This window comes from Semicossyphus pulcher, unplaced genomic scaffold (assembly GCF_022749685.1).
Source record: "Semicossyphus pulcher isolate SPU_LCO1_2020_fin unplaced genomic scaffold, fSemPul1.0.p SCAF_3, whole genome shotgun sequence".
NCBI classification, from domain to species: domain Eukaryota; kingdom Metazoa; phylum Chordata; class Actinopteri; order Labriformes; family Labridae; genus Semicossyphus; species Semicossyphus pulcher.
This window is the reverse complement of record NW_027211704.1, coordinates 15,999,425-16,024,147: the sequence shown is the minus strand read 5'-3', so window position 1 is coordinate 16,024,147 and position 24,723 is coordinate 15,999,425. Positions and strand designations below refer to the sequence as shown.

At 41.4% G+C, this 24,723-nt stretch overlaps 3 protein-coding genes across 4 annotated transcripts in view; all 3 read left to right on the top strand.

Annotated features, from left to right (window-relative positions):
- grm2a (glutamate receptor, metabotropic 2a) overlaps window positions 1-9,266 on the top strand; it is a 30,310-nt gene extending 21,044 nt beyond the window's left edge. Inside the window, exons 3-6 of the mRNA XM_069677884.1 lie at window positions 174-1,011; window positions 2,312-3,375; window positions 8,331-8,508; window positions 8,822-9,266. Coding sequence (XP_069533985.1) covers window positions 174-1,011; window positions 2,312-3,375; window positions 8,331-8,508; window positions 8,822-8,895 — 2,154 coding nt within the window. The 3' untranslated portion in view covers window positions 8,896-9,266. The remainder of the gene's footprint in view (window positions 1-173; window positions 1,012-2,311; window positions 3,376-8,330; window positions 8,509-8,821) is intronic.
- A 2,588-nt stretch (window positions 9,267-11,854) lies between these two features.
- On the top strand, window positions 11,855-17,420 carry parp3 (poly (ADP-ribose) polymerase family, member 3). 2 transcript variants are annotated; one of them, XM_069678097.1, is made up of 11 exons: window positions 11,855-11,986; window positions 12,281-12,477; window positions 12,607-12,732; window positions 12,971-13,150; window positions 13,333-13,471; window positions 14,179-14,402; window positions 14,499-14,651; window positions 14,742-14,831; window positions 14,904-15,081; window positions 15,171-15,314; window positions 16,386-17,420. In XM_069678097.1, the coding sequence occupies exons 2-11, from the start codon at window positions 12,298-12,300 to the stop codon at window positions 16,559-16,561; spliced, it is 1,590 nt and encodes a 529-aa protein (XP_069534198.1). In that variant the 5' UTR covers window positions 11,855-11,986; window positions 12,281-12,297; the 3' UTR covers window positions 16,562-17,420. The 2 variants fall into 2 exon arrangements, with proteins under 2 accessions (XP_069534198.1, XP_069534197.1); XM_069678096.1 differs by lacking the exon at window positions 11,855-11,986 and having other exon boundaries at window positions 11,996-12,477.
- A 1,109-nt stretch (window positions 17,421-18,529) lies between these two features.
- Window positions 18,530-21,912, top strand: gpr61l (G protein-coupled receptor 61-like). The gene is given in 3 exon segments (XM_069678624.1): window positions 18,530-18,533; window positions 18,584-18,591; window positions 19,077-21,912. Coding segments are annotated over 3 exon segments (1,344 nt in total). The 3' UTR covers window positions 20,409-21,912.
- The last annotated feature ends 2,811 nt before the right edge of the window (window positions 21,913-24,723 follow it).

Genomic DNA, 24,723 nt, shown 5'->3' with positions numbered 1-24,723 from the left:
GGTGTAAGTTATCTGGGTGATGTGTAATTACTCATTCATCTGTTTTGCGATAATTATATCATTAAAGGATGCATCTAAGTACTAACAGCACCCTGAATGAAAGCTTACTGAAATTGTGTGATGACTGATTAAAGTACAAATCTGTTCATTGTGGTGTCTCTCGCTTCTTCCAGGTGGCCAACCTGCTCCGACTCTTCCAAATCCCTCAGATCAGCTATGCTTCCACCAGTGCCAAGCTCAGCGACAAGACCCGCTACGACTACTTCGCCCGCACCGTGCCCCCTGACTTCTACCAGGCCAAGGCCATGGCAGAGATCCTGCGCTACTTCAACTGGACGTACGTGTCCACAGTGGCGTCAGAAGGTGACTATGGAGAAACTGGCATCGACGCCTTCCAGCAGGAGGCTCGTGCCCGACAGATCTGCATCGCAACATCAGCCAAGGTGAGCCGCTCCATGAACCGCTGGAGTTACGAGAACGTGATCCGCTCCCTGCAGCAGAAGTCCAACGCCAAGGTGGTCATCCTGTTCACGCGCAGCGAAGACGCCCGCGAGCTGCTGGTGGCGGCCAACCGCATGAACGTCAGCTTCACGTGGGTGGCCAGCGATGGGTGGGGAGCGCAGGAGAGCGTGGTGAGAGGCAGTGAAGCTGTGGCCGATGGTGCGTTCACCATTGAACTGGCTTCCTATCAGATCCCCCAGTTTAATGACTACTTCACTTCCCTGCACCCGTACAACAACACCAGGAATCCCTGGTTCAGGGAGTTCTGGGAGAACCAGTTCCAGTGCAGCCTCCACGACCTGGGCTGTGGGAAGCACTCACTCCGCGAGGTCCCGTTTCAGCCAGAATCCAAGATCATGTTCGTAGTAAACGCTGTCTATGCAATGGCTGCTGCCTTACATAACATGAGGCAGGCCTTATGCCCCAACTCCACCAAGGTGTGTGAGGCTCTTAAACCAGGCAACGGCAGGAAGTTCTACAGGGACTATATTCTCAAGGTCAAGTTTGAAGGTGAGTAAAAAAGATGACGTGACGAGTTTTCATGTGAAAAGCCGCTTCTTCTTCTTCTTCCTCCTCATTATTCCTTCGTCTGTTTTCAACTCCAAACACTTCTCAATATAATGCTGTTTAATTTCCCCAAGTGCACTCTGCAAGTACGCTGCTGCCAAATTAGGTTACACCAATTTAGATTCATTGTGCCAATTCATATAAAACGTTGAATTAGCGCTCGAGTCATTTTACATGTTTATACACTTCAGCTGCAGAAATGCTCCGTAATGATTCAATTTGCAAAGATGAAACAGTTTCCTCGCCCTCGTGCTTTTGAGGCTCTTTTTGTTCATGCAACTTGATTTAAGTGTTAATAAAGAGGATTTTTTTCTGTTCTAAGGCTGCACGTCGATCACACGAAACAAGTGTTTTTATGAACGGTATTTGCATCAGCACATCCGCACATCCCAACTGACAGACCCGTCGATTCAAATGCTCTCACTTTCATAAATGAGCCGTATTGTATTATCCTTCGATTTATGGAAATACTGACATTTTCATGATGGGAGATGGAGGTGGACCCGTGTGCTCTTTTGCGGCGCTGTCTTCTGAAATTACCCATCGAGTTTTACTATCCGGAGATTTTAAATTGGAGCTCAGTCTGTGTGGGCATTGCAACGCACGGAGGAGAAAACAGGTTCAATGTGAAGCACTAATTTGAAATTGTGTAATACATAAGATGCATATTTAAGATATTTGAATGCATTTGAAGTGGCTGTTTAATATGCTACTCTCCTTTTTTTATCAGTTAGAGAAAATAATTACAATAAAATAATCATCATTTGCAGCCCTCTGTTTATTACCTCCCGCCCAGCTATGCAGAAATCTTGCTTCTTTTATTAAAGTCAGTTTAAACCGCTTAATAATGGGTGATTTTTTTTAAGCTTTGATATTTTATTTTATTGTACATTGCTTTATCTAGTGTGCCATCAGTCTGAGATTTCCATTAAAGTGTTCAATCCAGGAACAGACCCAAACTGTGGCTTCCATGATGTAAATTGACAATTTGCACCTGTGTCCCGTCTCACTCGCTGTTCAGTCAATTTTGCAAGAAAAAAAATAACAGCTGAGGCACATAAATAAGCAAAGAGAAATATGTAATATGAAACGGTCCGAGCAGAAAAACATGCGCCATAAAAGTTCATAGTGCAAAGTGCAAAGGCAGTACATTTAATATAAAATGATGGTTTTTCTTCTTACATGACGATCCCCTCATACCTGTTGTTTTCTAACACCAGCTTGTTGTTTTTTTCACCTTCAGCACCTTTCCGTCCACCAGACACAGAAAACGTTGTCCGCTTTGATGCCTTCGGGGACAGCCTCGGCCGGTACAACATTTTCCACTACCACAAAGAAGACGGGCGTTATGTCTACCGCAAGGTCGGTTACTGGGCCCAGAGCCTGACCCTGAACACCAGCCTGATCCCCTGGGCCGGTCACGTCGCCCCGACCTCGCAGTGTAGTGACCCCTGCAGGAAGAACGAGGTGAAGAGCATGCAGCCTGGAGATGTGTGCTGCTGGATCTGTATCCCCTGTCAGCCCTACCAGTACCTGCAGGATGAGTTCACCTGTGCTGACTGCAGCTTTGGACAGTGGCCCCTGGCTAACCTGACAGGCTGTTATGATCTGCCCGAGGAGTACATCCGCTGGGAAGATGCCTGGGCCATTGGACCCGTCACCATTTCCTGTTTAGGGATGATGTGCACGCTCTTCGTCATTGGCCTCTTCCTTAAACACAACGAGACGCCCGTTGTGAAGGCGAGTGGACGCGAGCTCTCCTACATTCTTCTGCTGGGAGTGTTGATGTGTTATAGCATGACCTTCATCTACATCGCCAAGCCGTCAACGGCGGTTTGTACACTGCGCCGGCTGGGCTTAGGCACCTCCTTTGCTGTGTGCTACTCAGCCCTCCTAACCAAGACCAATCGCATCGCTCGGATCTTCAGCGGGGTGAAGGACGGAGCCCAGCGGCCTCGATTCATCAGCCCCGCCTCCCAGGTCGCCATCTGTGGTGCTCTGATCTCCTGCCAGCTGGTTGTGGTGGTGGTCTGGCTGCTGGTGGAGACCCCAGGCGTGAGAAAGGAAGTGAGCCCCGAAAAAAGGGACATAGTCACCCTCAAGTGTAACAGCAAGGACTCCAGCATGCTCATGTCCCTCACCTATAACTGCATTCTCATTATCCTCTGCACTGTCTACGCCTTCAAGACCCGCAAATGCCCCGAGAACTTCAACGAGGCCAAGTTCATTGGGTTCACCATGTACACCACCTGCATCATCTGGCTGGCTTTCCAGCCTATTTTCTACGTTACTGCCAGTGACTACAGGGTGAGTTAAGTTACAAGGTTATACCTGCTTCTTTCCGAGCTGAAAACATGCTTTGGTAATGATTTGTGTTAAATTATTTGTTCAGACTGCTTCAGGTTCAGAATCTTAGCGGAAAACATCCGAGCAGATAAGGACTTCTTCTGGGGTTGAATCGGGATTTTTAAATGCATGAAACCACAAAACAATGTCAGCTAGCATCGATTCAGCCGTCAGACAGATCTGTGTTGTCTGTGGCTCTGAGGAATATACATCCTTTATAGCCGCATTGATTTCATTCTTCATAATTATCTGCGTTCTGAAGATCGTCGGGTGCCCTCCAAGACAAAAAACTTTCAAAGCCTTATTTTACCTTTAGAGTTTAAATATTAATGAGTAAATTTAAAACATTGATGCTCAAGTCACAGAGAAGTGTAACAGGCAGTCAAACGTCTCACCACAACAAAACCCAGCTCCAGTGGTGTTGTAAATTTAATACCGTTTTTCAAGTGTTTCAGGTTTTCAAAGAACAAATGACACATAAACAGACTTCAGAATAAGACAGACAGATAAATAAATGTGTTTGTACGTGTGTAATATAATTATAGAAATATGGAGACTACCATGATAAATAGCGCTCGAGTTCTGACCCAGCATGCTGAATGAATGCTGACGGTCATCAGTAGAGACACGACAATACACTGAACTGATAGAACTTGAGAGAATAGGGTGGCCTGAGCTGTTGGGTTTTATTCCTCTGGGATCTTAACGGTGAGCAGTGAAAGAGTGGCAGAGGAATCTCCTGACACAGCTGCCTCTGCAACATAGAGAAGGCTGGCGGGACCACGAGGGCTTAAAGGGAACTGAACGTCCCAGTGCGTCCCTGTGCGTCCCTGTGTGGAATGGAGCGTGATTCACTGGGATGCTGAGTCCCAGCTGTGCTCTCTGTCCTGGGACTCCAGTGAGGCCTCCAGAGGAACTCTTCATCCAGGCCCCCCAGGCAACATGAGCAATTCACAGCCAGAGCGGGCTCATCGGAAAGACGCAAAAACTCCCCTTTGACCGATGAATAATTACTGAAGCAACTGAGTTGGCACGTTGTCTCTAGTTCTTCACAGGCAGGGACATATTACTAGTAGTGTTCTCCTAGTTTTACACCACTTCTCAAATTGTTGTCACAGCCTGATGCCGACTTCCAGCTGAATAACAAATACAGATTTGATGGTGGTCTGTCATGAAATGTTAAATTAGACTAAATACAGTCTAGTGAGCCATGAATAACACATTTGATTATCATATGAAATATTAAAGCTGTTCTCCACACCCTGAGGGAGCAGGCTCTCCTCATACGCCAGTGCTGGTCATCTCATCTCAGCCGCAAACACAACTGATTAAACAGCCGCTGCTCTCAGAAGTCACAGCAATGCTGTGGAAACACTGAGGGCTACAGACAGCACTGCACGGGATCTTTACAACCACTGCCTGTCACATTACTGTGAACCATCCTTTCTTTCCCAAATTATTTTATTATCATCTTTTTGGTCCTATACTAAAGTGCTACAATACAGATCCCATTCACCATATTCACACAACGGACCTTTTCCTCTGATGTCACTCTCAGGCAGGGAAGCTCAAATGCTGGTATAATGTCATGCTGCAGTATTCCACGTTGCAAGTTGTATAAATGCAGAAATCTGCCAAACCATTATCATTTCAACGCTTCATGATTGAACAGCAACTCGAAAGATATTGGATATTGAAACATTGGGACATATTTAGAGGCAAAATACAGTATTTCATACCCCATTAGCTAACGTTAGCAAACACCTAGCATTAGCAATCAACCACTTCCTAGCAAACATTACACTTTGATATTGTTAAACAATATGACAGGCCAAGTGCAAAGTAACTCTCCATGGGATATAAGTATATTGATTGTGTCGTCTCACACTGCAGGAAGTAGTTCAAGTGTCAGAGTTGAACCAGGAAGTACCTCCTCAGAAGGTCGCAGCCCTTTGAAACACATGAATACATCTGGCAATGCAGCTTTAGTGGAGGAAAGACAATAACAGCGATACACCATCTCATTAACATAACTGGTATATAATCTACAAAGGTTGTAAACCAGAGGAGGTTAACAACAAAATACCACTCGTGAAATCAACACAAATCACGCACTGGACTCTCTTGTCAATTTCATGTCCACGTCCTCTTACCGCTGGGTGCTGCTGCTTCCAATAAAGCTTTCCAATAAACCTACAGCACGACGCGCAATAAAAAGAGGAATCTCATCTCATCGCTGCGAGGTTCTCTGGAGGAATAAAGCTACCTGAACACAGCAGACATTATTTATATCTGAATCAACAGTGCTGTATTAGTGAAATAAAAGAATACATACAAAGGCCAAACACAGCAGATAGAAAAGTAGCTGTGCTCCACATCCTGTTTTCCACAGTCGAGCAGAAGACATCTGCAAAGGCAGATTCCTTGTCCTCTGCTCTTCCGAAGAAACATCTTGTGAATTATTAAAACCACTTAACAGGTCATTCCTATGCATACTGTGCCCAGTTTTATTCAAAACTATTTCTGCTGTAAGTACAGTAAGTACAGAGGCAAAGACAGTTAGCCTCTGTGCACTTCAGTACTGCTCGGATTATTGTGTATAAACCGTCACTGGGCAAATCTATGGTGGTGAATTTACATCTCAAACTAGGACCTGAGCGTGACCGTGTTTGTTCTTTATTCCAGAGGTGGCATGAGATGAACCTTAATAGTAAATTTATGGCACACAGCAACCTACAGAATATATCAAGATAGAGAGGCATAAATCATTGACTTTAACCCCCATTAACCCAAATCTGCAACCCCTTCTAACAATGTAATTTAGAATCTTATGTTCTTAAAGTTAGCAATTAAAAAATAAGGGAAATAAGTTACAATGCAAATTGGAAAAATTGTAGTTTAAGTTGATTAATTAATGTGTGACAATTAAAGGCTGTTGTTAAAGATAAAGGTGCTGAGTGTGGACCACAGTTGTCCATTACCGGCTGCCAGAGTTTAGTGTGGGGCCTTCATGATGTTGTTGGTGTTGAGCGTATGCAGAGGGAGTTTGGTTCAGTGATAATAACAGTAGTTAGCCCTAAAGAGCCATAATTTAGAAAGTTATTAATATGAAACCAAATAATAATATCTCAGTTAACATTGCCTGTGTTTGCTAAATGTTAATGATATGGATAGCTAAGAATTTTGTAACTTACTGTCCAGTGACCAATTTAAATGAAACATTTTAAGATAGCAGGGCTTCAGCTTACTCCTCTGACTCCGTTACATCAAACATATTCAGGGGTGGACAGTAAAGAAGTAAATTTTCTTGAGTACTGTACTGAAGTAAAGTTTTTGAGTATCTGTACTTTACTTGAGTATTTATTCTTGGGGAAACTTATTACTTTTACTCCACTACATTTGAATGATAAATATCGTACGTTTGACTCCACTACATTTCTATGAATGTTCTCGTCACTCGCTACTTTTGCTCTGAAGTCAGCTGATGAATTTTCGAAAGACAATAAACTGTGTTGTGTGTGGTTTGTCTAAGCGGTGTTGCCGTACCTGTACCTCGCGCGTCTCCATGGTTGAAGGTAGAGCAAACGCAGGGCAACCGTCACTTATATCAGGTAGTTCATTTAGTGGTGGTGATGATGTCTACGGTAGAGAAGGAGGACGATTCTCCACCTGAGCACCCACGGCCGTGTCTTCAGCCCGTGTTTGAGGTTTTTGAAATGAAGAATTCGTATCGTTTTAAATGTTCGCTGTGTTTACCGCGCACAATAATAATAATAACGGCCAAAAAAAAAATCGCCGTCCCATTATTTTGGAGCTGCAAATGTGTAAATCTGTAGCATGTGAGTTGAAAAAGTGACGAACGTTTTCTAAATAAACATAACGTAGCAGAATGTACACCCATGTATTCTTGACTGCACTCGTGAAAATACAACAACGTTTTGAGATTTAGAAGTATTTAAAAGTCTATAAAAGCAGGTACTTTAACTCAAGTAATAATTTGACTGAGCATTTTTCACTTGTATTGGGGTAATATTTTACCAGGAGTATCTGTACTTTGACGAAGTTGTTACTTTGTCCACCACTGAGCATGCTGTCTTGGACAAAGGGTGTCACACTGACCTTTGTTGTTCGCACTGTCAGGACGGTGCCCACACAGTCTTAAGAAATGGTCTAAACAGCTTCTTTTTAAACTGTGTTTTCAACTAGTTATGAATGTTTATTCTCACTTACATTTTTGAAGTTGCTTAAGGAGACTTTCTTTGATATCATGTATTCATTTTTACTATTACAAGCCAGAAAATCTTGTTATCTTTGCTTATTTGCAGAACAGTGTGCGCACAGCAAAATACTTGGTGCCCACATTACTTTAATGCCACCATTAGCATTCAGAGTGATGACAGACACCTGCTGTGCCTTGTGAAAATGGGATGCACCTGCTACACGGTGCACAATGCTGGAATACTGTTATCCAGGAAAAACAAAAAAGAACTCTGGGGAGAGGAAATTGGAAATGAAGGCGCAGGCTGGAGACACATAGCAAGAAGTGGGCAGTGTGAGGGGAACGGGAGCGAGGGTTAAGCAGTTGATTGACAAGCAAATAGACACATCGCTTAACACCTCTGTTCAGCAGTCTCAGCTGATACCTTCCTCCCTGTTGCACCTGGCTTTGATTCTGAATCATAAAAAAAGTCTCTATCATTTCTTTCCTGAGTTTCCTGATAAAATAAATTATATTCTATTGCAAAAAAACGAACTCAAACAAAGCGACCCAAATGTCCCAGCTGTCTATTATATATAGCTAAAAACTCAGTTGTTTCTGAGAATACACAGTAGTTGCAGGAGAAAGAGTTTGAAGCCAGACTACCTGTTATTTAATCTTTTGAGAGGGAATTTCTCACCTCTCTTTCCTCCTCCAGGTGCAAACCACCACCATGTGCATCTCGGTCAGTCTGAGTGGGTCGGTGGTGTTGGGCTGCCTCTTCGCTCCAAAGGTCCACATCATCCTGTTCCAGCCGCAGAAGAACGTCTGCAATCTCAGAGTGAACACCACCCGTTTCAGCGTCACCACCGGCCCGGGCTCCAGTTTCTCTCAAAGTAACACCGATAATACAACATTATTTTAGCTATTGATAAGCTCATTGTACATTACTCCGTTGGAATATTTCTACTACAGTCATTTGTGTATAAATCAGGGAAATGTTAAATGAGGAAAGAGGTTGCGCAGTATTTTTTTGTGATGTTTACAGACATAACTGCATATTTAAAAATGTAATTACTGGATTTACATACTGCTAATTCATCTGTGAATCCTCTGGACTGTTTACAGTGGCTCAGTGGAAAAGGAAAGGCAGGGGCATGTGGCCTTTGTGATGTTTCTGTAATCCAACTTACTTTGTTTGTCTTGCAGCATCAGCCTCCAACGTTGTTCCGACGGTGTGTAACGGACGAGAGGTGGTGGACTCCACAACATCCTCCTTGTGAAGATTAGCTGAGTTCCTTTGCCAAACATTGTAAACAGAGTTATATAACCACTAGTCATGAATCAGGTGTCTCAGATATTAAAGAGGTCACACAGACGATCGTCCTGACTTTGTTGTCCTCAGAGTGCTGTGAGTACAATGTCCCAATTATTTTATTTTGTTCTTTGACTCGTAGCGATTTTTGAATGAGATGCCAATAAATTCTTATATAGCCCTTGTTTTTATTGAAGGTTCTACTTGCAACAATGGAGTAAATTATAGTAAATCTGTTAAATGTAATATATACAAGACGTTTTTAATGTAGATTTTGGTGAACCAGTTTGTGCTTTCTTGTAATTTATGTAAATAAAATGTGTTTTCTATTAATATTAAGATGACTTATAGTCTGGCAATTTCTTTGCACCCAATCAGAAGATGAATGTTCTCGATGATGTATGCAAATATGCTTTGAGATGGTGATTACTTTAGCTTGACTATGCAAACACTGCAGTCCAAGTAGCCTGCCCAAATCTGTCAAACTACATTGTTTGTATGTGCAACGTTGCCTACTGCTGCAAACAAAATATCTATAACACGCTAAATTGACTGCATACACACTGTGCATTTCAAGCTCATGGGAGAAAGCAACATCTTGCTCACACTGTGATCAGAAGGAGTCAGGAACCATCAACCCCTAACATCCAGCTGTATCTCCTGACCCCAAATGTATGACTTCTGTGGAAGAATAAGGTTCCTCAGCCACTTCAGATATGAGATAATGTTAATGCAAATTGAATCTGGACTCAGTCCTGTTTGGAAATCTGAGCTGTCTACTATTTATCAGCCTCAATCTACACCATCTGCCAAGACCAAACAGTCTCCACATGAATATTACCAGCACAAATATCATCATCTGCTGATATGGGATAAAATCCACTAAAGCTGTCTGCTGAATACACACAGCAGTCTGTGTTCATGTGAACATGAGGTGGATGATTGGAAAGCAGAGCCGTGCACTATCTGTGATTTAACACTGCCATCTTGTGTCCAAACTGTTTGATCTAGGCAGCCATTGTGCTTGCTGTAAACAGAGTTTTTGCATAAGGAGGAATAATAGGAGCACTGCCTTACTTTATCAAATCTGCTAAGTGACCATCATGTAACTATTTTTATCATATAAACCAGGTACAACCTGTTCCACAGAATTTCCCCCTTTCAGAGTGTCAACTTAAAGGTTAACAAAAGATCTCCATATTAAGCGAAATATTTTGAGACATGATTGAGAGAGGATCTTTTCATCAGGAAATGTTTCAGACGAAGAATCTTAATTTCACATAATTACCTGGGCGTTTGGCACAGTATCAGCAATCCTGGTTAACTCATTTCTTCAGCAGTATCCTCATCAGACAAATCCACAGTGTATCTAAATTACACTTCCTAAGACAGAGAACACATGCTGTGATCAAACACAGAAAGGTGCAGCGTTCACAACAACACCAACCATGATAGCCTACCGTTTAGTAATGTGTATTCAAGGGTTATTAACTAGTTATCATGTTGATTTTCTATCAAGTAAACCTTTTTTATCTTAACAGCATAACACAAAACAAACACAACCCAGCTGTGCATTTTTTCTTTCCTTTTTCTGACCTGCCTTTCTCTGATGTTTTTGTGAATTTAGCAGAGATAAACTGAATGTAAAGTTTAATAGAAAATGAAAACTATTAAAGCAGCTTAGTTTTATATTGGAATAAACAGTGACTGTGCTCCTTAAGTCAAAAAAAGAAGAAACAATAGGTAAGTCATGGAGTATGTATACGGATAAATATTCTTCTGTCTAGTAGGGGACATCTAAAAAAATTCAAAAGTGAAGCATAGAGCTCTTCAACTTGGTTTCTTGTTTTAATAACATAAAAGAGGATGCAATTGATTTATTTTTTCTTGTTACAGCAAGCTCCTCTTATTTTGTTACTTAATTTAAAAAGCTCAGAAGTCTCCAAATGTCATTTCACTTATTTTTAAATGAAAAAAGAAATACTTAACTTGCATGTAAACGTTAGAAACTTTAGAAATTTGAGGGGGCCTTTGTGCCTGACTGACACTTTGACAGCTAAGCTAAAGAAAACTTTACTTTCAATGTAGTTTAAGTTTGAAATATTATGTAATATATATATATATATATATATGAACTTTCAGTTTATGTTGATTTTGGCGCCCCCTATGGACGAAGCCGTACGTCTTATCTCTTTGCTGATTTTGTCTTGTACATGCATAAGTGGTGCTTTTTAACAAAAAATCTCATCCTGCTGTCCTTATCAGTCATATGAATCACTCACTTTAAATTTTTGGAAAGGCAGCGTGCAGTTAATCGCTTCATCTGACACCTACCCCCCGCCAGCGGTTACAGGCATTAAAAGGACTGTATAGAAATAATCAATCTTGTCGCTGATGGTCTGGTTTGCTTTTGTAGCTCCTATAGAGGCATCAGAATTAATTTCAGTCTGTTTCATAACCAGTGAAAAACTCCTCCGAGGAGCTTTAATATACCAAAGCATATAGATTTAATTATCAACTCACTTTTAATACAGTATGCTGCACATAACATATTGTTAGCTGAGTTACCGTTCTTTATCTTAACCGCTATTTGTGTAAAAGGTTTTTTTTTAACTCTTTAGTTTTGGTTTACTCTACTCTTTGGAGTAAAGATAACAAAAATCTCAACTACGCAGCTATGGTGTCATCTGTTAATAGAGAATAATGGTGGACGTTAAGCTGAAAAAGGTCATGTGTTACTGTTAAACATTATTAATGACTGTATGGGGGCGAAGGGACATTAACGTTTAACAGAACTCATCTAGGTGGCGGTATAGCCGCCAGCTCGCTCTGCAGAGCCATGGACTCCGCCCCAGCAGCTGCAAGAAGGAAAACAGGGAGTACAGTTGAGCTCCTCCTCTTCCTCTGACTGTAAAGTGCCTGTAAACTTCCCGAAATTCAGCTGTCCTCACTTAACCTGGCGACAGCTTCTTCAGCAGCGAGGGGACCCTTTGTGAGAGTCTGTCTGTCCGCCGTCTTTCCTCCCTCCCAGCGCGGCTAATACTACTCAAAGCTTAAAGGTGAGTTCCTAGTAAAAGAAATTAAAGTCGTTTTCAGAATAAAGCTTGTAGGGTGGAGGCTCTCCGGCCTTGTTCCAAAACATAATACAACTGTTGTTACATAACGATGATGTGATAGTAGTTATGGCTGTAGCTAACTGGTTATTACTCAGTTAGTACATGTATGGGTGCATGTAATTCATTCCCTCGTGTTGATAAACAGCCTGAGAGGGTAAGCTGGCCTGTGTGAGGGGGGCATGTCTGAGCTTGTCCAGGCATAATGCCCAGATCACTACATGGTAAGTTTCTGTGCAGGGTTTTCAGTCAGGATCATGCCACCAAAGAGAAGAGCTGCTACTGCTGCCAAGGCAGGTGGCAAAAAGGCAAAAGAGGAAACACCAAAGCCCAAGGATGCCTTTACCTCTGCAAAAGAGGCACTTCTGGCTGCGGGGCCACAGGTGAAAGGCAAGAGGAAGGTGGACGACTACTGCCAACTGTCAGGCTCTGGAGAGGTAAGAAAGATTCTGTATTAAGCAAGGTATCATCACAAAATATTTAGCCTACACTTACATCAGTATAATTACTGAATTATTTAAAGAGAAAACTAAATCTTGAAAAATGTTTCATATTGTCTCCATTAGGTGCATGAGGACTATGACTGTATGCTCAACCAGACAAACATTGGACACAACAATAACAAGTTTTATGTCATTCAAGTCATAAAAGCAAACAAGAAATACTTTACATGGAACAGGTGGGGTAGAGTGGTGAGTGTCTCTTGCTCCTGCAACTGCCTTCTTCTGTTTTACTTATTCATCTGTTCACATTTTAAATGACTACAGCTGCTTGTACATTTGTGTAATAACATCTATTTTAAATTTTTAAATGATATTTAATCATATATGTTTGTATACTGTATAAAGTTTAGTGTGTTAACAGTACTGCATTTCATTTGTGATATAAAGTAATTTGCCCCTGATTTCCTCATCTCCTTTCCAAATTCAGGGGGAATCGGGTCAAAACAAACTTAACAGCTTTAACAAGCCTGAGGACGCTGTGAAGGACTTTGAGAAAAAGTTTAAGGATAAGACAAAGAACAACTGGAGTGACCGTTCCAATTTTGTGTCTTACACTGGGAAGTACACCCTGATAGAAGTGGATGGAGAGGAGGATGCTGAGGTCAAGGTAATGTAAACATGTTTACATCTCACTGGAACAAAGAACATTGAATATGAAATCTAGGCTCAACATCTCAAACAATGTGCTCATATTATCCATGGTAGAGGAGAAAGAGTTTTAAACATTTAAACCTTTGAAATTTAAATTTCTTAGTGAAATTTTAATGGCTGTGCTTTTTGGTATTGCAGGTGGACATTGTAGATGGAAGCAAAGTGAAAGTCACTAAAAATGTCCTAGACTGCACTCTCAATGGCGCTACGAAGAGCCTCATCGAACTCATTTTCAGCAATGACATGTTCAAGGAGGCCATGGAATGTATGAACTTAGGTGGGTGTGCCTCAGTTTACCAACCCTTCAGTGCAAACAGGTTCATGCAGTTTGCATGAAGTTAGCGTGCATTTAAATACCTCTTATGTAACTAGTATAAATGGGGTTGTAAGCCGAGCTGCTGCTAACATTAGCTTAGCTTGTTACTGTGATAACTTCCAGACATTTTAGGATGATTAAAATCTTAATGTGGTTAAAAGATGTAGTTAAAAACAACCAGTGTCAGAAGCTCAAACAATGCTTTGCAGTAACATAGGCGCGTTTGACGTGTAGACTTCACAATGCAGACTGGCTGTTGTAAGGTTTATTTTCGCTGTATTAAAGGGCGTCAGACATAACAATATCAATTCATTTTGAGCTTTACTGAGCTTTAATATCAAGCTTTTTTGTTTATTAAGCTTTATTTCAAGTTTGGTTTAAAATGTAGGAGGGGTAAAGATCAAATAGGACCCAATGTGACCTGTAAATGATTGACCTTTGACTAAACATTGGGGGACGTCTGCAGTAACACACAACACAATCACTTATCTCAGCATTTTGATTCAATCTGATCACTGTCTTACGCTTTGCTAACAATGTTATAGTTATCACATGTTTTTTTTTAATAAAGTTTGGAAGTATGTGAATTGAATGTGCATCTTTTCTTAGCAAAAACAAATATACAATAACTAGTCTGTTTGGGATTTGTGCTTGTGGATGTAATACAGATATAAAGAAGATGCCTCTGGGTAAGCTCAGTAAGCAGCAGATTGCAAAGGGCTTTGAAGTGTTGGAAGAGATCGAAGCAGCGATGAACCGAAAAAGCAAAAGCGGAGTCCTGGAAGAACTTTCCTCAAAGTTCTTCACCATAGTCCCTCACAACTTTGGCCGCAACAGACCCCCAACCATCAACGACAAAGAGATTGTGGAGAAGAAGAAAGAGATGCTTATGGTGATTTTTTTCTTTAGATTACATGTTGGACCGCGCTGACTCTCTATGGTGTTTTCTCAGTCTTAAAGTGGATCTTCTTTTACATTCTCTGTGAAGGTGCTGGCTGACATTGAGCTTGCCCAGACTCTTAAGACCGAGACTGAAAAGGCTCAGGAAGAGATAGAGATAGTCCCTCACCCTCTGGACCAGGACTACAACTCTCTCAAATGTGGGCTCAGTCTGATGGACAAGGGTTCAGAAACATTCAAGGTACTGTGTCATGTTATATGACTGATCTCAGGTTGTCTTCTATTCCTGTTGTCCTCCTGAACACAAATGTTCATTTGTTTTCATTTACAGATCATCGAAAAATACATGAAAGTGACCTCAGAAAATGGCTATTATAAACCAAAGATCATCAATGTTTGGGAAGTGGATCGAGAGACAGAGGTAGGACCTACCTTCAATTTTAATTACAATTGCTTAAGTCCAGTGACCTAACATGTATGTTGCACATTGCAGGGAGAGCGGTTTAGCGAGAACGATAGTCTGGAGAACCGCCGGCTGCTGTGGCATGGTACAAACATAGCAGTGGTGGCAGCTATCCTGAAGAGCGGGCTGAGGATAATGCCTCATTCAGGAGGCCGTGTTGGTAGCGGTATTTATTTTGCTTCTGAAAACAGCAAATCAGCGGGTTACGGTAAGCCTGTATGAAAAGACAAGGAGGGAATAAGATGCAACTGACATTAATTGCAATCTTAACGACAACATATCAATTTTATCTTTCAGTGCGCACCTCTAAAAACACAGGAGTGATGTTTTTGAGTGAAGTAGCCCTCGGCAAAGAATGTACCATCACCAAAGACAACTCTTCCCTGAAAAAGGCTCCTGCAGGCTTTGATTGTGTGGTGGCAAGAGGCACAGTGGAACCAGGTACAATACTTTACTAATACTTAATTTTATTCATACAGCAAAGTAAAGCTTAGTTGGACTTAAAAAAGTGTACTCGCATTTTATAATATCAAACTTGTATTATGTCATTTCTTCTTAGATTTTTTGCTTAGTTTCCATATGTTTTTTTACTCCAGGATTATATTTAGGCAGTATCACATGAGATGTACTGATTATCAGCACTGCTGAGATTCGCTAGCAGGCACGAGTTGGCAAATAGAAGTAAAATGTAACAATCAACAACAGATATTTTTTGCTCCACCAACTCCACTAGTTCCACAACTTCACTAAAACTGGACTTTTGTTGCCAAGCAACACAAACATTCTCCTGCACTCTTGCTACTTTGTTCAGGTCTAAAAGTTACCACAGAGCAGTTACTTTGTATGCAATGTTAATTAACAGTATTCAGAAGAACTGGCTGAGGCGGAGTGATACACACAGTGAAAAGTCCCAGTATTGTTGTCCACTATATCAGCACTCACGGAATACCTCTTGTCCAATCAGATTACTTGGTCAGAACTAACTGTTGTATAATAGGTTATTATAATTAATATTATTGTTGAATTACTTTATTTTCTGATTTATTTATTTTATTAAATGTTTTCTTTCTCTCCTACTTTATCACTTATTTCTCGTTCATTTATTTACCTTTCTGCATCGCCCGAGATATTTGATTTAATATCATCAGGCCTGCAACTCTGCACACACTCTTACACATACACAAATACACACACAAGCCCCAAACAAACTTTCCAACAAAATATTTGTCAGTAATTAATTTTGGAATTACTTCAGGGTGGTGGTTGATAGTGTTTTTTTAAAATCTTAGTATTGTGTTTCAGTATGGTTTTAGTACGCTGAATTTTGTTCTATTATTGTTTGTCGTATTCTGTCGATATGTTATTATTTAAGGGCTGCATTGGGTGATCTTGTCCTTGTCGTACCCTCTCACTACCTTCGTTTTGTCTTTCTGCACTCAGAAGTAAAGGGTTTTTAAAAAATGATGCAGCATCTGTTGTTTGGTAAAGTTGTTATCTGCTGTGTTTTCACAGATCCATCCAAGGACATCTTCATCACTCTGGAGGGCAAACAGGTTGCTGTGCCTCAGGGGAAGCCCATAGATCAGCCCCAGTTTACAGGCAGCTACTTTGGCAACAGTGAATATCTCATCTACAAAGAGAGCCAGTGTCGCATCCGCTACCTGCTGGAGCTCAACATGAGGGGCTAATTCCACTTGAGAAGAGAAGAAGGTCCTTCGAAAGAGAAAAGTTCCTCATTCCCTCTTAATAATGGGCTTCCTAAACTGCTTGGCTATGCTCTTCTTAACGTAGTTGTCTATATTATTACACTTTAGCGGATATTCCTACCATGATGCATTTATAACTCCTACTTCTCTGTGCCTTATATTTTAAACACTGTAAAACTGACCTGCCTCCGACAGACCACACTTCCGTTATAACACACACAGACAAACTCTATTTCCCTTTCCTACAATATGTAAACGTTTCACTTCTTACTTGTTCTTGATTTTTAAATGTCTAAAAGGCTTCTAGAGATTTGAAGAGTTTTGCTTTTACATTTTTGCTGCACCTTGAGTTTTAGTTTGAAGTTGTTTGCTGGTTTGATTACCTTTTAATATTCCATTATTTAATCACAGTGGTAATGCTAAAAGAAAACTGTCCCGCAGAAAGAAATGATCATATAAGAATAATGTACCACGCACCTTTGCAGTTATTTGGCACTTTAAATGATGTTATATAGTGGAGCAGAAATATAACTGATACTCTATGCATAGATGTTAACAGAAAGAAGGAATAAGTGCAATTTGTGTTGAATGCTTAAGCGCTGGTAAAAGTTTGTTGAGCTGTTAGGAAAAAAATTCTGAAAGTGCTTCTAACATGCAAATTAATGTAACACATGTAAGTCATGAGTAGCCTGTGTAATGACTTGCCCAGCAGGTCTAATAGCCACATTACAAATGTGACCACATGGTGTCAGTAATGAGCAACTCCCCTCAGACTGTAATCACTTTAAACTTTTTGCACTAAGATCATACTTGAATCAATGATTAGTAAATAAACTAAAGTGCCCCCAAACTTATTGCAATGTGTTTTATTTTAATGTTGATATTAATGACTTTTTGTATATGTGATTTTTTTTTGGGGGGGGGGGGGGGGGGGTTCCAATATTAGAAGATGGTCTTAAAAACGCTTAAAAAACAGATCACTTAAATGATTTCAGAGTGACATGTGTAGCAAATTGGAAATGCAAATAATGTTTTAATAGGGCTCAGTCTCTGTTACTTTGAGCTAAGATAATAATCAGGCACACTTGGAGAATACAACGTAATTAAAGCACTATGAAATATTTTAGTAAACTCTACAGATGTGAGTTTAAATAGCTGTTATACAGGCTAAAACTGTGAATTGATTCTTTCTAAGCAGCAGAACATTGTTTGCGTTTGGCTCCGACCTTGTCATGACCGGCAGATTTGTTTTACATGCATACATTTGGGAAGTGAAACTTAAAACCCCTGTCTGGAGCCTGCAGATAGATGCCGGGATGGTGGTGGGGCTAAAGGAGCGAGCACTTATTTATAGTATGTATTTATCATTCATTTTTATAAGAGCATTTACTTTGTGACTACAACAGTCAATCTCTGACTGATAGTAATGTAACAGTTGCCACTTATTACATAACAAATACTACTACTGCTACTAAGATACAGAACAGGCTGCATCAGAGTTTCCCTTTAAACTGGTGGAAATTAGGACCCAGGGAAGGCCGTGCTCTGGATGTGGGACAGTGGAGTGTGTGTCTATTTGAAAGCAAGAAAAAAAACAATCACACACACAATACAATGTGTGACTGTCACTGCCATACACAGCACAGGACAGGAATGAGAGTGTTACAGGAGGAAGCATCACATCTCAAGTCATCATTAAATCATTGATCAGCTCCTCTGTGATTGGAGGTGCACATGTGTGACATGACAAGTCTGGAGATCTGGAGCATTTCTGCAGAAGAAGCAAACCTCAGGCGCTGAGTTCACTGGACTTGATAACAGAGGTTTTCAATTTCAGTGAACTAAGAAAAACTTCTTCTTGCTGGACCTATTTGGGATTCTACAGCTGCTTTGTCACCTGAAACACCTGGTCAACTATTTTGGTCTGAGCTGCAGCACACAGAGTGGATCATGGGTGAGTCTTTTTATGGATAATATGATTTGTTTTTATGTTTGTCTTTACAGTTTTGGTGGTAACACTACACACCAATCAATGGTTTACCAATGCTTGGCACTTTGGCAAAAAGGACTGATTTGCATTTCTCACATATTAATAGATATTTATGAGAACCCTGACTAAGATTGCCGTCAGCAAACAGCTCAGACTACTTAAGTGTGCCATTGCCTATTGTCCTCACGCCTCTTACACATAACAACAGATTAGGTCGGCTCTTAAGGGGGATAGCGCTGATTTAAAATAAACAATCATTGCTGTATTTTTCTGTACGCAGTTTGTAATTTACCCAGAAGTGTATCTGTGTATACATGTGAGAAAGTGTTTATACATATCCATTAAGGTATTCAACAATATTGTAACAATATTTAACTTTTTTGACGTATTATATGAGCAGACGTGATAACATACTCTACACATATAGAAGAAAAGAGCTGTGTGTTAAAGTGACAGATTAATCCACTTGACTTTTCTCTCTGTGTTCCACACAGGGCGTCTACATAGGAAGACATCTGCGAGACAAACGAGGGACATTTTGGATGAATAATGGCCGACAAGCCCGGTCCCATGATAGCCTCTGTGCCAAACCACTCATTGACAAATCACACCACCGCCCCATGGGAGCCCGATCCTACGGTTCCTGCCAATGTGGGCATTGTCACCAGCTCCCAGTCCCAGATCAAAGACCTGTTCGGGTTGTTCTGCATGGTGACCCTTAACCTCATTGCTCTGTTGGCCAACACCGGTGTCATGGTGGCCATCGCTCGTGCTCCTCACCTGAAAAGGTTCGCCTTTGTGTGCCACCTTTGTTCCGTGGACCTGCTGTGTGCCATCCTCCTCATGCCTTTGGGGATCATATCCAGTTCGCCGTTCTTTGGCACTGTGGTTTTTACTGTTCTGGAGTGTCAGGTTTACATCTTCCTCAATGTGTTCCTCATCTGTCTGTCCATTCTCACCATCACAGCCATCAGCGTGGAGCGTTACTTCTACATCGTACATCCCATGCGTTATGAGGTCAAGATGACCATCAACCTCGCCATTGGTGTCATGCTCCTAATCTGGATGAAGTCACTCCTCTTGGCTTTGGTCACGCTGTTTGGATGGCCCGCTTACGGACCTCAGAGCTCTATAGCTGCAGCTCATTGCTCTCTCCACGCAAGCCACAGTCGTATAAGAAGCGTATTTGCCGTGCTCTTCAGTGTCGCTTGTTTCCTGGTACCCGTTGTGGTTATCTTTACCGTTTATTGTGCCGTGTACAAGGTCGCTCGTTCTGCAGCCCTGCAGCAAGTCCCTGCTGTGCCAACGTGGACGAATGCAAGTCCTGCTAAGAATCGCTCGGACTCCATCAACAGCCAGACCACCATGATCACCACCACCCGCACTCTCCCACAAAGATTATCTCCAGAGAGAGCCTTCAGCGGAGGCAAGGCAGCCCTCACTTTGGTGTTCATTGTGGGCCAGTTCTTGGTTTGTTGGCTGCCCTACTTCACCTTCCACCTGCAGATGTCTCTGACCGGCTCCATGCACAGCCCTGGGGACCTCGAGGAGGCTGTCACCTGGCTGGCCTACTCCTCCTTTGCAGTTAACCCGTTCTTTTATGGGATGTTAAACAGGCAGATCAGAGAAGAGTTGGTGAAGTTCAGACGCTGCTGCTTGACCCAGCCCGCAGAGTTTGGGGCGTCCAGCCACGAGGGCTCCCTTCAAGAGAACTTCCTCCAGTTCATCCAGAGAACCACCAGCTCAGCTGAAACCACGTCAAACTCAGCCAACTCCTGTCCCAGAGACACTACAGACCAGGGGGTGAAGATCCCCGGACAGATACCTGAACACGCTTAGACATCAACCAACATGAGTGATGGACTACCGTGCTAGCGTGAAGTACATGTCAGTGTTTTGTTTTGTTTTTCGGATAGGTTTCAGGCAAATAAAGTACTCTTTTATTAGTAACTGTACTCAATAGTCCTGTCCACACTGGCCGCAAAGTGAGAGAAATTTTAATGTTGAGGTTGGGGGACAAAACATACAGTCATATTGCAGTGGAAAATCCCCCACAAACTGTCTGGTGTAGCCTTATGTTATCTTCAGCTGCAATTAAAAAGTTTGTGCGTGAACAATGTAGATGTGATTCCACAGGAACAATTAGCAACCAACTAGAAAGAGCTCTCAGTAGAGTGCAGATGTTAACCAAGTGCGTATGGGGCCATGGGCAGGGATGGGTAACAGCACCCTATTTACTTCTCTATCCCCCCTAAATATATATTGGAGTTGGTTCGTACTAAATAGTTGGAAGCGTCTGGAAGCTACAGCCAGTCAGAGAAACAAAACATGTGACGTAGCAGTAGGCTGCAAGGCTAGCTAGCTAGTTCCAACAGCCAACTCATATTGGTTTTAGTTAAACATACTACACAGATGATTGGCATGATATTGTTTGTAATAATGGATAGACGGGTAGCAGCATCCTACCTACTTCAATCTCCCCTCCCAAACAAAAATTGGTGTTGAATCAGACTTAACTGTAAACAGTTGGAAGCCTCTGGACGCTACAACCGGTTAGAAAAATAAAACATGTGACTAGGCTAGCTAGCTAGTTCCAACAACCAAATCTATTGGTTCTAGCTCAACATACTACACAGATGATTGGTACGATATGATTTAGAGGCCAAACTGAATCATTTGTAATGAATGGAAACTGCCCAGTATGTTAAATACTGACAATGATAGTGGCTTCCAAATGTGCCACATTAGCGGCAGCCATATTGGTTGTTACCAAAATAGGGCACTCGAACCTGCCCCTTAATAGATAATGGGTTGTGATTGGCTTGACCTTGAATAGGTTGGATGGCCATCTATTTGAATGAGAGGGGCGCCTGATGCATCTGAGAGGGCAAGAAAAATTGAACTTTCAGATTTGTTTGGTTCCCAAGGTAGCTTTGCATTTGCACATTTTTATCCCAGTGGTATGTGAAAGTAAGTGTGGCCAGCCATAAACATAAACACTCACTCAAACACAAGGCCAAACTTTCCTTGGGGAGGATTATCACCCTTCCAACAAACACATGCCATTATTGTTTAAGACAGACCTTTAAAACATGTGTCCGGTCATTTAAATACACCTTAAATGCCCAGTGCCTTTTATTGTCTAATACAGGTATTCTTTCTGATTCAAGGTGAAGGTGCTGTGTACTGTAACATGAAATACTTAATTAGTTTTACTGTACCTGTGCATACTTTCCATTTATATTACAACTGATCTGATTTTAATGATGTTTATGGAAATGTTATTTGTATATAAAAGTGAAAATCTGTATTGTAACTTTATAATACTAAGGTTTATGATTGGAGGGACGTTTAAATGTTTTATTGTATTTAAGAATAAACAATTAATTTGTATTCTTTATGAGTATTAGTTGGTTTCACAGGATCATTTTTTCCTGCCAGTAACAATATGCGTATTCAAATGTTATATTGGTGAATATCTGTTGTCAAGATGATAAACAGCGGCAGAGTCTGGGTCCAACGTTTCACTAATTGATCCCTTCAGAGTCGTGACTCTGAGAACACCTCAGACATCCTGTGTGCAGCAGATATCGTACACTGATAGACGGCGAATGCCATCTGCCCCTGTCGTCATGAAAATTGAGTGATTCTGTGACTCACATGGCAACAGGGACCTTTCAGCTGAATGTATGCTTGAGCTTAAGATCCTGATTAGCATCTAATAATTTATGTCTGCCTTTAATGCAGACTGATTACACACAAGCCTGTAAGCTGTGAATCGAGGCTGATTATAACGTAGTCCCTGCATTGACTGTTATGTGACAGGAGTAGGTTAAGGCGGGGATAGTAAATCTACAATGTCAATCATTACTGAGCTTTGATAAAGCTCTGAGAGTGGTGACAAAGTGCTTTTTTTACGGCCTCTGCTGTTTGTATTAGTCGTTCACAAACAGAGGAAAGAACGGATAACCAAGAATAGAGTGGCTAAAGCAAATAAGGGAAAACGCCATTTTGCTGTTATGCTGTCACCAACTGGTGTATACTAAACTCTTACATAACAGTGTTTATACTGCGTTAGCTTTCTGACCAAGATGATATGTGTGCTGCGTAAACACACACAGCACAGAGACATGCATGCTGGGAGACTTATTGATTTATATGTCTCCTCTTATTTAATTTTCTCCTCACACATGTCTAGACATTAAACACTGAGAGCAGTGGGGCTAATTCTACATTATTTATGTGCTATCTCAGAATTCAGGACATGTAAGCTGTTGTCAGCGGGGGTGAAAAACTACAGTGTGAAGGCGCAGATTGGAACTTCATGAACCCTTGTCTACATACAATGATAAAGGGAAAAAAAGGGCTTGAAAAAACATCAGCTATATTTAAAAACAGTATTCTTAGACATTGACAGCACGATATCTGCAGCCTGAGGTAAGACATTCTTTTTGATTAAAACAGATAAGAAAGATGTTGTTCCAGAAACATCTGTGACTGTCAGATTTCAGCACTTTCCTCAAATCTAATTAAGTTGCATGTTGTTAAGTGGAAGAGTAGCTTTCCACAGAGATGTGCCTGCTTCTTTGCTGGCATTCATTATGGACTGAACTTAAATGGACTGCACTTTTACAGCGATTTTCTAGTCTTTGCGACCACTCAAAGCTGCTTTTACGCTTCATGTCACATTCACCTATTCACACACTGATGGCAGAGAGCACTATGTAAAATGCCCAACTGTCAATCATCACCTTCACACACGGATGGCTCTGCCACCGGGAGCAATTTCAGAATAGTGTCTTGCCCAAGGACACTTCGACATGTAGACTGAAGGAGCTCGGGATCGAACCACCAATGCGTTCATGCATCCTTTACACTGTCTCACTCTGTAAGTGTAACTCTGCATGTCTCCTTATGGATCACAGAAGACAGCAGGAACAAAGATCAACAAGCTCTCACTCCAAAATCAAACGATGTCAAAAGGCTCATCTGGGATTAGCAGATAAGACTTGAGCATGTTAGCATACACACTTTGAGGTCTCTTGCAGTTTGCAAGTATATAAAATGTATGTTGTGAAGTCATTGGGCTCTCCTGATGGTAAAGAGCAACAGGGTGGAGGACCCGGAGATTCAAAGAAAATCATGCTCAAAGTCTGAATTTCACGGACACGCCAAAGGTACTCAGCATTTTCTGAATCAATATTTCTCTGCGAAATTTATTTTGCAGTTACACGGCACATTGTGCAGCGTCAACATCGTCAGCATCAATACTATTAGCTCAGTTTAAGAGGTCAAAGAGGTTAAAACTATATCACAATGATAAGTACATAGACTTTTAACCCCACCAAACCACCTGTACAAACACAACAAAGCAGTGCTTACATTTGTCATCTGGTGGTTCAATGTTATTTTGGTGGGGTGCTTTTGTGTTGTTGCCAAACTCGCAGGGATGTTTCTCTTTCATTCAATCCATGATACCATTGTTCATTAAGAATTACTATTTCATTAACCAAGAGATGTGGCGGATGTAACTAAATATGCAACACAACACAACACAATATGAGGGGCTATTCGTCACCATGGTTTCCTCACACACACACACACACACACACCATTAATCATCAGTTAATCAGACCCGGCCTCCTCTCTGCCACTACAACAGTAGTGCGAGTGAGTAAACAAGCACTCTGGTATTCTTGCAAGAGCTGAGAACATGAGCGAGAGTGAAAAATTAATCTGATTTCACCTTCAGTGATAAATAATGAGGCTTCATATTTAAGAAACGTCAAATACAAAGTGCGGCCAACAGAGGGCGCTGTGTACCAGCGAGTCCCCCTCCCTCGCTCTTACATCCCTGACATGAGGGGCTTCTAGGAATTTTCGACAAACAGCGAGGTCTGCGTTTCCTGCCAAATGTCTGCTCATGCTTTCCTCAAAATGTGAATGACGTCTCAATCAGATATTGGACTCAGGTTGCTGCCTGTTTGTGGAATGTCTGTGATCAGTGTAAATAAACAGCGTGTCAAGAAGGAGAATCTATCAGATGTGCAGTGTGAAAGGTCAGAGGGTTTCACTTGAGTCGACTTAGACTAAGACTGAAGGGCAGATGAAATTTAAAGGTAAGATTACAGTTTGTTGGGAAAATGAACCTCGA